The 14,131-nt window shown below is 45.7% G+C and overlaps 1 protein-coding gene across 1 annotated transcript; it reads right to left on the reverse strand.

The window, feature by feature from the left end:
- Positions 1-7,597: 7,597 nt before the first annotated feature.
- LOC149404018 (uncharacterized) lies at positions 7,598-8,365 on the reverse strand. The gene is made up of 2 exons (XM_089603989.1): positions 8,221-8,365; positions 7,598-7,812 (listed from the first exon to the last, which is right to left on the reverse strand). The coding sequence occupies exons 1-2, from the start codon at positions 8,363-8,365 to the stop codon at positions 7,598-7,600; spliced, it is 360 nt and encodes a 119-aa protein (XP_089460115.1).
- Between the last annotated feature and the right edge of the window lie 5,766 nt (positions 8,366-14,131).

Genomic DNA, 14,131 nt, shown 5'->3' on the forward strand with positions numbered 1-14,131 from the left:
GCGCGCCGCGGGGGCGTCTTGAGCCTGCATCTCTGGGATGTCTTATGGCGCGCCGCGAAGACGTCTTGAGCCTGCATCTCCGGGATGTCTTATGGCGCGCCGCGGAGTCGTCTTGAGCCTGCATCTCTGGGATGTCTTATGGCGCATTGTTGAGGCGTCTTGTGTACGCCATGTAGGCGGCTTCGTTGCGCCATGTAGGCGTCTTAAGCGCCTCGCGAGGGACGAATTTAGCCTGCATCTCTGGGATGTCGTATGGCGCCCCGCGGAGGCGTCTTCAGCCTGCATCTCTGGGATGTCTTATGGCGCGCCGCGGAGGCGCCTTAAGCCTACATCTCTGGGATGTCTTATGGCGCGCCGCGGAGGCGTCTTAGTTGAACACTCGTTCCCGTTTATGTTCGGGTGTTTTGTTTTGGTGGAGCGTACTTTCTTGAGGATTTTGAGTGTACTTACCGTTGCCTATGTCACTAGCCCCCCGAGTTTTTGGGTTTACAATCGTATTTTGACGACCGAAAAACTTTGAAAAAGTTGATTTTGAAAGAAAATCCTCGAACTTTATTAATATTTGCACAAATTTGAAATCCTAAAACATTGGCTCGCAGGCCTTATTGAATGTTGGATAGCAAAGAAATAAAATGGGGGAAGCGCTGGCTACTGGTAGTACTCTCTCAAGTGTTCCGCATTCCACAGGTGACGGATCGGCGTCTCGTGTGTGTATTTTGTGTAATAGGTCCCGTCATGTATGACTTGGAGGACTCTGAAGGGTCTCTCCCTATTTGGGAAGAGGATGTCGGCACCTTGCACTTGGGTGTCATGCAGATGTCTTCGTGGACTTCACGGAGGACTTTGGTCGACTCGACGCTATCTCTTATTTTGGAGATCGTGTTAACCGTCTTTCTAGCGGTTTTTCCATCGATTCCTTGGATGTAGCATATTCTGGCTTGGGATTGATCTCCAGCCATGATGCCGATTCCATCCTTGGTAGGGAACTTCACCAATAGGTGGTATGTAGAAGTAATGGCCCTTAGTCGGTTCAGCATGGGTCGCCCAATGATGACATTATATGGCGACTCCTGATCAACCACTAGGAAGGGGACCATGCGAACAACTTCAATGCGTCCGGGAGTCCCGAAGGTGACCGGCAGATTGATGATGCCTTCGGTCATGACTCTCTCCCCAGTGAACCCGAATAGAGACGTTTGGGTCGGAATTGGGCGTAGCCCCCCGAGCTTCATGCGCTCTAAGGTGGACATGAAAATTCTGTCGGCAGCACTGCCGTTGTCGATGAGAACTCTTTTCACCAAGTTATTAGCCACTTGGGCTTTGTGCACTATCGCGTCATTGTGCGGATGCACAACTCGCTTGGCCTCTTCGTTGGTGAAGTACATCGTCTCGTGAGGCACGGACGGAGGTTCTTCATAGGTGAGGTTGACGTGCATATCAGCGTCTTCTTGAGCTACGGCCCTTATGAATCTTTTCCATTGTCGGGCTGAATCTCCATCTTGTGGGCCACCTAGTATGGTGGTTACAACGTGGAGCTGCGGATTGGCGTCGGCAGTAGCCATGGTTCGGTTGGCAGAAGCGGCTGTTCCTCCTCCCTTGCCAGACTGTGGTCTGTTTGTGGTGGGGCCCACAGCGGTGATCATGCGCAACACGAACTCTTTCAACTCACCCCGTTGGATCAATGCCTCGATCTGCCTTTTAAGACTATAGCATTCGGAGGTCAAGTGACCGTATTCTTGATGGAACTCGCAATATTTAGATCGATCGCGAGTCGCGGGATCTTTGCTCATTGGAGCCGGGGGAGTGAATTTCGCGGCTATTAGAAGTCTGACCCCCGCTGTTTCGCCTTTTATGGGAGTTGCCTTGCTCGTTTCTAGGCTCGTCTCGAGTGTGAGGGCTTTGATTATTGCCCTTGCGGCCATCGAGGTAATCTTCGACTCCCATGAATGTCTTGGCTCGAGTCATTAACTCGGCCATGGTAGAAGAGACACGGCCGACGATGGACTTAAGGAAGTCACTTGTACCCAAGCCTTCAATGATGGCAGTGATTGCGTCTTTTTCGTCAAAGCGGTCGACCTTATTCGATTCTTCAGTGAATCGGGCGAGGTATCGTCTAAGAGACTCGCCATTCTCTTGCCTGATCGACCACAGGTACATCTTGGTCTTCTTTTGGACCATAGATGTAGCGAAGCGTGCTAGGAAAATGTCCTTCAGGTCTTTGAACGATCGGATGCTTCCCGGCCTTAAGGATCCCCATTGGGGGTCATTGTGTCATGCGCGGTCGCGGCTTTCCTCGTTGAGGTTCTCAGGATCCCCGTTGCGGGTCATTGTGTCATGCGTCGGTTGCTTCGCAGCCAGTCGGCTGTGGTACCTTGCATTCTTCGCCTACAGTTCGTGGACATTCTCCTCCAACTCCATGATGCGATTGTCCCTGCTATCTGGAGATGGAGATGGTGAGCGGGTCGAGCTCTCTTCGTGGAGTGACTCTTCGTCACCATGCGCTCGGGAGCGCAAGAAGTATTTCTTGGTCCCAGTGACGTTTTCGGGGTTGTTCATCCCCTCACAACGTATATATACGGGTGGTTTGCTACTCATCGTTTCTCAAGTTCGAGAAAGTCGAGTTTCAAAAGAAGAGAAGAAGATGAACAAAAGGGATTTCGGGCCGAACAGGTCGGGAAGCCTCTCCTTCTAGCGCCAAAATGTTTTCACACGAAAAATGAACAACTATTCAATACCTCGGGCGGTTCGATCCACGGCCGGACCAAGTGATCGTACCCAGGCCAAAAGTGTGAACTCGAAAGTCTCGAGCTAGGTTTTCTCCGATCAACCCACCTCTGAGAGGAGAGAAGGGGTGAAGAGGGGGAGTGACCGTGCCTTGGGTGTCGGCTGCCTACGTACCTGTTTGTGGGATCAGGTCAGAACGTAGTTCAAGCGTGTAGGACGCAGTATGAGGCGCGGAGCCTTAATGGAGAAGTCCTCGGTGTCGTCTCAGAACTTCGGAGACCGCAAGCGCGAAAGAGAATGTGTGTTTTCTATCTTTTGGAGACGTAGAAGACTCTAAGTCAAGAGTTTCTTGTTGTGGAGGAGATTCCGGACGCGTAGGCGATTCCTAGTCGGAAATGCCGGACGCGTAGGCGATTTCTTGTCAGAAATGGTGGACGCGTCTAGGGTGCTAGACGCGTAGGCGATTTTCAGTCGAAAACCGTTAGAGCACTCGTGGGCTCAAGATTAATCGTTCGATCAAGAGAGGCGGCACTCGGGAGTCCCCGGAAAGCGCTTCAGAATCTCTGAGAACGAGAAATCGAGGAGAATCCGCTTCAGGCCAAGGATGGCATCCAGAGAACCAGAGAGAAGTCTCAAGTTCCTTGAGAATGAATGGGATAGATTTCCCCTCAATGAGAGGGGTATCTATAGGTGTTTGAGGGCCTTAGAAGGTCCCTTTTTCGTCCATGTGGGAATAGGGGCGCGCGCGCCGTCAAGTGGAGGCGCACGGCGCGTGCGGCACACAATGCGCGGCGCGCGGCGCAGGGGGCGCGGCGCGCAGGTCACCGGGCGCGGCGCGGGATGAGCGGCGCATGGAGCGCGTGGCGAGGGCGCGTCTTGGCGCGGCGCGCGGCCCGCCTGGCGCGGCACGCGATGAGGGCTGCGCGGCGCGCGGCCGGAGCGCTGCTTGCTGTGAGCGGTGGCCGGCGCGGCTTCCTGCGAGCGGCTGGCCGGCGCGGCGCACGGCCTCTTTTGTCGGATTTTTGTGGGCCTTTAGGGGTCTTCGGATACCACGCTGGCCACGCGAAATATGAAGGTTTCTACTTGACGAGAGTGACTCTATTTGAGGATCAACTCGAGGCTCGACTCGAGGAGGACGACTCGAGGCTCGACTCGAGGAGGACGACTCCAGGCTTGACTCGAGGAGGACGACTCGAGGCTCGGCTTGAGAAGGACGACTCGAGGCTCGGCTCGAGGAGGACGACTCGAGGCTCGACTCGAGGAGCGACGACTCAAGGCTCAACTCGAGGAGCGACTCGAGGCTCGACTCGAGGAACGACTCGAGGCTCGACTCGAGGAGAACGACTCGAGGCTCGACTCGAGGAACTACTCGAGGAGAATGACTCAAGGCTCGAGTCGAGGGGCGTGAGGATTTGGGACGAGGACTTGCCAGTCGACTCGTGACAGAAGGCTTGCCGCTCTTCAGGACCTCCGGCCTGACCATCGGCCCTTTGAACGGCGTGTCTTCTTGGCGTCTCGGGTTTTCCGAAAACGACCGACAACAGTTCCTTGTATGTAAGGTTGACGTGCATAGCAGCGTCTGCTTGAGTCGCGGTCCTTAGGAATTTCGTCCATTTTCGGGCTGAATCTCCACCTTGTGGACCACCCAGTATGGTAGTCACAATGTGGAGTTGCGGATTGGCGGTGGCAGTAGCTGTGGCTCGGTCAGCAAAAGCGGTTGTTCCTCCTCATTTGCAAGATTGTGGTCTGCTTATGGTGGGGCCTGCAGCGCTGAACATGCGTAACACGAACTCTTTTAGCTCACCCCGTTGGATCAAAGCCTCAATTTGCCTTTTGAGATTGTAGCATTCCGAGGTCAGGTGACCGTATTCCTGATGGAACTCACAATATCTAGATGGATCACGAGTCGCGGGATCTTTTTTCATTGGAGCCGGGGGAGTGAACTTGTCACGTGCCAAAGCCAGGATCCGATGCGGTGTCGTGTTCAATGGTGTGAACGACGAATACCTTTTAAGGTCTTCGGCAAGGCGTGGCTTCTGTGGTACGGGGGGTTGGCTATTGGAAGACTAACTCCTCTTATTTTATCTTTTACGAGAGTCACCTTGCTTGTGGCTAGGTTCGTCTCGACGGCGAGAGCTTTGATTGTTGCTCTTACGGCCATCAAAGTAATCATCAATTCGCATAAAGGTTTTTTGCTCGAGTCATAAACTCGGCCATGGTAGAAGGAACACGGCCGATGACGGACCTAAGGAACTCTCTTGTGCGTAAGCCTTTGATGATAGTCGTGATTGCATCACCGTTGTCAAAGCGGTCGACCTTATTCGATTCTTCCGTGAATCGAGCGAGGTATCGCCTAAGAGACTCGCCACTCTCTTGCCTGATTTACCACAAGTACATCTTGGTCTTCTTTTGGACCATAGATGTAGCGCATCGTGCTGGGAACATGTCCTTCAGGTCTTTGAACGACTGGATGCATCCCGGCCTTAAGTTCTTGAACCACTCGAAACCGGGTCCGGAGAGGGTAAGACTAAAAGCTTGGCACATGGTGCCGGTAGCGAGACCCTGCATCGTCATCCAGGTTTCATATTGCTTGATGTGGTAAGCGGGATCCACTTTTCCATCATAGGGAGTGAGGGTCGGATGTTGTTCGGCCGAGAGCTTAGTCGCTCACTTAGGTCATTGCCACGCTCGTTGTGTTGGGTGGTGAGATGATCCATGAGATCGGGAATTGGCACACAGAGGAGCAGGCTTCGTCTAGAAAGGCGCGCTCATTGCGTGCCCTGACTTTCCGCGACATTCAACCTTTGACCAAGTCGGTCAAGGGCCGAACGTCGAGAGTTCCCCTCTTGGGAGGCCGTAGGTGCATTCCCTGTCTTGGGTGAAGGATCTGAAGGACCGGCTTCACCTATAGCGGGGAGGTCCCCATCTTTCATGAGAGAAGTCTCGGTATCCTTCGAATCGCCAATGCCTCGTAATCAGGGTCGTGGTCATGACTTTCCTCGTTGAGGTTTTTGGTATCCCCATCAAGGATCACCGCGTTATGCATAGGTCGTTTTGCAGCTAGTCGGCTGTGGTACCTCGCATTCTTCGCCTTTAGTTCACGGATATTCTCCTCCAACTTCATGATGCGGTCGTCCATGCTATCTATACATGGAGATGGTGAGCGGGTCGAGCTCTCTTCAGGGAGCGACTCTTCGTCACCATGCGCTCGAGAGCGCAAGAAATATTTTTTGGTCCCAGTAGCGTTATCAGGGTTGTTAACGCCCTCAGAACGTATGGGTGGTTGACTACTCATCTTTTCTCTAGTCCGAGAAAGTCAAGTTTTAAGGAAGAAAAGAAGAAGATGGACAGAAGGGATTTTGGGCTGAACAAGTCTGGAAGTCCCCTCCTTCTAGCGCCAAAATGTTGTCGCACGAAAATGAACAACTATTAAAAGATTCGGGCGGTTCGACACAAGGCCGGACCAAGTGGCTGCACCCGAGCCAAAGGTTTGAACTCGAAAATCTCGAGTTGAGTTTCCTCCAGTAGGGGGGCTTCTGAGAGGAGAGAAGGGGTGAATTGGGGGAGTGACCGTGCCTTTTTGTGCAGGCTGCCTACATACTCGTATGTGGGATTAGGTCAGAACGTAGTTCAAGGTGTATGTAACGATGAATGAGGCGCGGAGCCTGGAGGGTGTGCTCGACAGAGGAGATGGAGTGCGGAGGAGACCTCAGTGACGTCTCAGAACTCTGGGATTGAGTCACCTGAGAGAGAATTTTTGTTTTCTGTCCATTGGAGGTGTGAGAGACTCTCGGTCGAAAGTCCCTTGTCGTGGCGGGCGCGTCGGACGCGTAGGGGATTTTCAGTGGAAAACCCTAGAAGCGTGCTTGGGCACTAGATTCGGCGTTCGATCGGAGGGAGTGACGTCCAAGAGTCCCCGAGAGTGCTTAGGAACCTCTGAGAACGAGAAAACATGTAGAAAATGCTTCAGGCCAAAGGTGGCATCCAGAGAAGCAGTGATAAGAGTGAATATTCAAGAGAATAAATGAGATTGAATAGGATTGAATGGGATGGGTTCCCCTTCAAGGAGAGCGGGTATTTATAGTAGTTGGAGGGGCCTAGGAGGCTTGTTTCTCATTCATGTGGGACTGGAGAGCGCGCTCCCCTCAAGGAGGAGCGCGCTCTCCTTGAAAGGAGGTGCGGCGTGGGGTGCGCGGTGCGCAAGGTGCCTTGTGCGGCGCGCCCCGCGCTACGCTTGCGTAGCATGCCTTTCGGACATCGCGCGTGTGCTGACCCTGGGGGTACGTGGCGCGTAGAGCTTCCGGCGTGGCGCGCGCCATCCCTTCGTGGCTCGCGGCTTGCTCGTGTGCGTCCTTTTTTAAGTAGCACGTGTGTGCCTTTGTAGAGGGGTGTGTGACCCACATCATCGGCCATTTTTGGACCTTAGTGATCCTCAATGATATGTCCTGTTAGGCCTCTAGAGCTTGGGATTTCATGCAAGGTTCTTGAAATGTAAAAGTTTCTACTCGAGGTACCATGGTCGACACGAGGATCCAACAATCGACTCGTGGACATGTGATTCTGCCCAAGCAGCTATCTCGACTCGAGGAGTACGACTTGACTCAAGGAGCAAGGCTCGACTCGAGGAGAACGTCTCGACTTGAAGAGCTGAAAGTTTGACGCGAGGACTTGTTAGTCGACTCGTGTCGGTGGGCTTGCCGCTCTTCAGGACTCCGGCCTGACCATCGGGCCTTTGAACGACGAGTCCTATCGCCTTTCCGGGTTTTCCGAAAATGACCGACAACAGGGCCGTTAATATTCTACTTCGAATTCTTTCAACAGCCTTTCTACTCTTCCGCACAAGCTCATGTCCAAGGATCTTTTCTTCATCCATTTAATTCCAGTGGACCAGTGATATGCATTTCCTTCCGTACAAAGCCTCATATTGCGATATGTTGATTGGAGAGTGGTAGTTGTTATTGTATGCAAACTCTATCAAGGGCAAGTACATATTCCATGACTTTTGGAAGTCCATTACATACGATCTCAGCATATCCTCCAAAGTCCGGATAGTCGTCTCCGATTGTCCGTCTGTTTGACTGTGAAAAGCTGTACTAAACGACAACTTTATTCCCAATGCTCAATGTAGACTTTTCCAAGACATTGAAGTGAATGTGGAATCTCTGTCGGATATAATGGATGCTAACTATTTCCTTAACGTACTATCTAGTGTAGTTATCCATCGTGTATGTGGTTCGAACTAAAGAAAGTGAGCTGATTTCGTAAGTCGATCGACAATGACCCATATTGTCTTTGGGAATCCAACTATGTAATCTATAGTAATTTCCTCCCACTTCCATTGGTGAATCTTGAGTGGTTGCAAGGTTCTAGCAGGTCGTTGGTGTTCCGCTTTTATTCATTGGCAAGTTAAGCATTGCTCCACGAATTTCACCACATCATTCTTCACTCCAGGCCACCAATAGGGTACTTTCAAGTCCTTCTACATTTTTGTCGTACATGGATGAACAAAGTATGGTGTTATATGAGCCTGAACAAGAATCTCCTTCTTCAACTCCCCATCTTCTGGAACACAAAGCCTTGTGTTGAACTTGATCACTCTACCCGATGATACTTGGAAATCTACTCTTTTCTTGGACTCCATTTCTCTCAGCATCTTTTCTAAGTAGGGATCAGAAGACTATCGTTGCTTGATCTTCTCCAGCAAAGTATGTTGTAGAGACATGGTCATCAGTCTTGCCACATGCCCTTTGAACACAATTTCCAACTCGAGTTTCTGCTGCTTCAACATTAGTGGCTTTGGTGTTACAGACAAAGCCGCTACATTCGCTGACATCCTTCTGCTTGGTATGTCGGCCACCTCATTCTCCTTTCCAGGGTGATAGTTAATCACGTAATCGTCGTCCGTTACTAACTCCAGCCATCGTCTTTGTCGCATATTCAACTCTTTTTGTGTGAAGAAGTACTTCAAATTTTTGTGATCAATATATATGTTTGAATAGATCTTGGGTTAAGAAATGATTTAACGCTCCTAGCAAGCGGCGGAAAAAAAAATTCTTTTAAACAAGGAAAACAATTTTTAGTAACCTAGACAAAGAGCAAGCACATGTTATTATTAAAAACTATCCAACAGCGATTACACATTTACTAACCTTTATGAAGCATGATCGTTGAGAACTTGTGGAGGTTGAATTGCCCGTCTCCCCACACAGCTCGTCTTTCTTCGTTCTTCAGGAACTCGAGTAACCACGAAAGTTTCTATCACATAAATCCCTCGAGGTAAAAAGGAATAAGTGTGTGGGCACTTTTAAACATGATGACAAAAGTCTTAGAGTCGAAGAGCTAAAACAAACGCTAGGTCAAATGTGGACCCAGGTGCCAAAACAAAAACGAAAAGAGTTAGAGAGAGAGAGAGAGAGAGAGAGAGAGAAGGGGCGGCCACAAGGTCTAGAGATAGAAGTTCTCAATCTCTAAATTGTGTGGGATGAGAAACAATGAGAATGAGGGCTCTATTTATAAGAGAAGGATTACCTTCAAAAAGGTAGTTTCCTCTTCTATAGAATATCACATATTCATGAGCAAATATTTTACCCTCCCTTCCTTATGCCACACGGCCATGATGCCTTCTAGAAGGCCATGGATTTGTTTCCTCTTTTGTCTTGCTCTCTCCTTGCCACCCCTTGACTTCCTTTTAGATGAAATTTGTTTCCACTTTTTCTTTTAGAAAGTATCTTCATACATCAATGCACAAAATAATCTTTCTTTCACTTGTTGTGTTGGACGGCCAAGACTTCTAGAAGGAGCTTCTAGATGTTTCATCATTTGTTCATGACAACATTAGAAAAGCCCATTAAGAATTTTCAAGTAAAATTCTATGTAATAAAATTAATCCTCAAGGCCCAAATTCATGAACTTGGCCGAGTGGTTTAAATTGCTTGTCGTCATATGACAATGTCCAAAAACTTATTTATTGACATTCATTTTATCCTATGTCCAAAAGACAAAAATACCATTTAGACAATTTTTGTAAAACTTGTCTAGTTCTTGTTTTGACTTAGCTTCTAGTTTAACTAATCCTACTCGAAATGACTTGTGATAGTGACCTCATGGATCCAAATGAAGAAAGCTTGAGCTAACATACTTGGACTCAAAAGTTCGCAAACCTTTTCCAAGTTTAGCTTAATGTCAACTGACTCCACTATAGAGTTGTCATTGAGAATCTATCGGTTCAAATGAATTTATTTTTTACTCAAGAATTCAACTTAATTGTGATGAGTGAATCCATTGAATATTATCTATGTTTACCCTTCATGAATACCATCAGCTAGATCGGATTTACAAGATTACCATTTTACCCTTCTAGCTGTTATTTTCTCAAGTCCTTTGTCGCTTATGAATAAGTTAGAAACAACATATTGACGAGGAGCTAACTAGTCATATTGATTCATCCAAAAGAGTCATGACTCAATTTGGACACTGCCCAGTTCATTTATTCACAATCCAAGGAACAAAGCATGAGGTGATATAAATTACATTTCCAGCAATCTTGTACATGAATTCCATATCTATGAGATCTTCACAAAGTTACTCATGACATCTTCATAACGTAGTACTTCACCTATATAGGTCATGTTCAGAATCACATAGTCAATCAAACTTTGACTTTCTCAAATGAAAATACGTAAGCTATGAAATGACATGTCTCATTTCAGGATTGAGGTAAGCATGATGCAATTCATACGTAGTGACTTCGAGACATAAGAGGTTAAATGTTTTGTTCTTATTCTGTCTCTAGAAGTGCACTGGTCAATTCAGTACCTTTAGAACATAGCTAGAAGAACTATAGACTCTCCAACTCTCTATGCCCCATAATCAGACATCATAGATTCTCCTAACAATCGTACTAAGATCAATAGTCCTTTGATCCTTAACTTGCGAATATATTGTTTTAAGCAAACGATGAAGAGTTTGTTCATGCAAATCTACATTTGTCTCTTCATATGTTGTTAGGTTTGTTTAAGGACTAAAGACTATGGATTATCATAAAGCTTCAAACAGACAAGGAAGAATGAATGAACGTTTCAACTTTTATTAAAGATTCAGCAGTTACAAGCAAGAGTCTTCGTGAGACTTTATTACATCAAATTTACATAAGTAAATACTACTACTCTTCTTGTGGGCACCATTGACAACTGTATACTTCACACTTCTCACCATAGAGATAGTGTCTCCAAAGTTTTAAAGCAAACACAACAACAACTAATTCTAAGTCGTGAGTTGGGTAGTTCTTCTCATTCTCCTTGAGCTAACAAGAAGCATATGCGAAGAATTTGCCCTCTTGCATCAACCACAACCTAAACCATACTTAGAAGCATCTGTGTATACCACGAATCCTCGTGATGATACCGGAATAGTTAGTATTGGTGCTGACACTAACCTCTGCTTTAGCCCTTAAAAGCTCTTATCACGAGCATCAGACCACTGAAACTTTGTGTTCGTGAGAGTCAAACATGTGAATGGTGCCGATAGCTTTGAAAATCCTTTCACAACTCTCCGATAATAACCAGGGCGACCCAAGAAACTATGAATTTTAGTAGCTTTCTTTAGCGGAGGACACTTGATGACTGCATCGACTTTAGATTAATCCACACCAAACTCTTCCTTTGAGACGACATGCCCAAGAAACGCAACTTGCTCAATCCAAAATTCGCACTTTTTGAACTTCACATAGAGCTTATTACTCCCCAGCCTTTCCAATAAAGCTTCAAATGCTTCGAGTGTTCTACTTTCTTGTGAGAATATATGAGGATATCATCAATGAAGACTGTGGCAAACTTGTCCAAGAACTCTTTGAAGACTCGGTTCATCAAGTCCATCAAGGAAATTTCCAACTACCTTCTTGAAATCAAACGACGATGAGCCGGCCATTTTCACGTCGTTAGATTCACACCCAAATTAGCCAAGGAAACTACACAATAATTATGGCATCCCTTTCTCGCATCTCGTTCTCTCCTCCACCGATATTCTCTCTGTCTGTCTCCCCCTCGAATTCCCTCTCCTTCTTCCTCTCGTTCGTTCTTCCTCCAAATGATATTTCGCATTTTTTTCGTGATGTTCGCATCAGAATGAACTGAAGAAGAGTATCGGTTCCTTCAATATCCCACTTAAAGAATGTTCTCAAATTTGCTCGTAAACACTTTTTTATTTGCAACTAACTCCCTCCTTGTTTTTCTTTCACAAAAAGAATTTCTCTTTTCGTTATCTATTGCAAATGAACCCTTTTCATTCTATTTCTTTGCCGAGAGATGGAAAATATGATGAGAAAATTAATCCAATAATTTTCTTTCAAATTTCTTCTATGTCAAAATTATTTAAGGTCGTAATAATTTATTTTTACTTTCGCGATCCTTCGTAAATTCGTAAAAAAATATTTCGAAACATCATCGACCTTAGTATCCTTAATTTCCCGCTCTTGGTTTATTCTCGCTATTTCGAGGAAATCCTTTAATGTTATAAACAATGCTCAAGTATATCAAAGCCCTTTTCTTGACTTTTTTTTAATTATACACAACCTACAAAACATCGATATTTTATATCCTTTCCCCCTTACAAAAAATATCATCTTGAAATTTCATTCTTCAAGCAGGTTTGGATACTTGAGCTTCATCTCATCTTCTCGTTCCCAATGTAGCCTCTTCTTGTGAATGATATCTCTAAACTACTTTAACCAGCTTGATCGTCTTGTTTCTTAATTCATTCTCTCTCTCTTGTCGATGATTTCAACTGGAAGTTCTTCATAACTCAATCCCACTTGTAGATCAACTGGTTCCTTTTCCAACACGTGAGAAGCGTTCAACATGCACTTCTTCCACATGGACACGTTAAACACGGCGTGAATACCTGATAGGTTTGGAGGAAGTGCTAACATGTACGCTACTAATCCAACTCTTTCTAGAATCTCAATTGGACCTATGAATCTCGGCCTCAACTTTCCTTTTTTCCAAAACCTCATAATACCTTTCAGTGGTGAGACATTGAGAAATACTTTATCTCCAACATTGAACTCGAGCTTTGTCGTTGTTTGTCTGCTTAACTCTTTTGACAACTTTGGGCCGTTAATATTCTACTTTGAATTCTTTCAATAGCCTCTATACTCTTCCGCACAAGCTCAGGTCCAAGGAACTTTTGTTCATCCATTTCATCCCAGTGGACCAGTGTTATGCATTTCCTTCCATACAAAGCCTCATATAACGATATGTTGATTGGAGAGTGGTAGCTATTATTGTATGTAAACTCTATCAAAGGCAAGTACATATTCCACGACTTTTGGAAGTCCAATACACACGCTCTCAGCATATCCTCCAAAGTCCGGATAGTCCTCTCCGATTGTCCGTCAGTTTGACGGTGGAAAGCTGTACTAAATGACAACTTTGTTCCCAATGCTCTATGTAGACTTTTTTCCCAACGCTCTATGTAGACTTTTCCAAAACATTGAAGTGAATCTGGAATCTTTGTCGAATATAATGGATGATGGCACACCGTGGAGTCTAACTATTTCCTTGATGTACTATTTAGCGTACTTATCCATCGTGTAACTGTGGTTCGAACTAGAAGAAAGTGGGCTGATTTCGTAAGTCAGTCGACAATGACCCATATTGCATTGTGTCCCTCTATATTGTCTTTTGTAGTCCGACTATGAAATCTATAATAATTTCCTCCCACTTCCATTGGCGAATCTTGAGTGGTTGCAAGGTTCCAGCAGGTCGTTGGTGTTCCGCTTTTATTCGTTGGCAAGTTAAAACTGGGATATTGAAGGAACGTTTCAACCTTCCTAAGGCTTCTCAACGTTCAAGCTTGTCAAAGGTTAGTAAACATATAATGCTCATTTATAATTTTAATTTATATGTACTTGCTCTTTGTCTAGGTTAGTAAAAAGGTTTTACTTGTTTTAAAGAAAATTTTTAATTTCTGCCTCTTGCTCGAAGCGTTAAATCTTTTCTTAACCCTAGATCAATTCCAACAGATGGTATCAGAGCTATGGTCAAAGATATGCATGTACATGTAATTAAAATTATAAGCTTGAAAATCGTTTTCGAAAGTTAACTAATTTTGTGACAAGTTAGAATTTTTTTCTTAGATTTTTTTTTAATTTATTGCTCGTACCTTTAAATTAAAAATCATGTTGATTTTCTAGAAGTTTGGGATGTTATTAAAACACATTAGAATCAGTTCTAAAAGTTTTTAATTTTTTATAATGATAAACGTGTTTTTAAAGTTTGAGAAATTTCGGTAAATTTTTGTGACTAGTTATCCTGTCTTACTAGTTTCTTTTATTTACTTGATTCGTTTTATGCTTGTTGTTATTTCTTTTATACCATGTTATTCCCTTCTTAATAAAACACAAATAAAA

Source organism: Urtica dioica, chromosome 2 (assembly GCF_054948205.1).
Source record: "Urtica dioica subsp. dioica isolate 48M chromosome 2, U.dioica_male_clone48M_v1_H2, whole genome shotgun sequence".
NCBI lineage: Eukaryota > Viridiplantae > Streptophyta > Magnoliopsida > Rosales > Urticaceae > Urtica > Urtica dioica.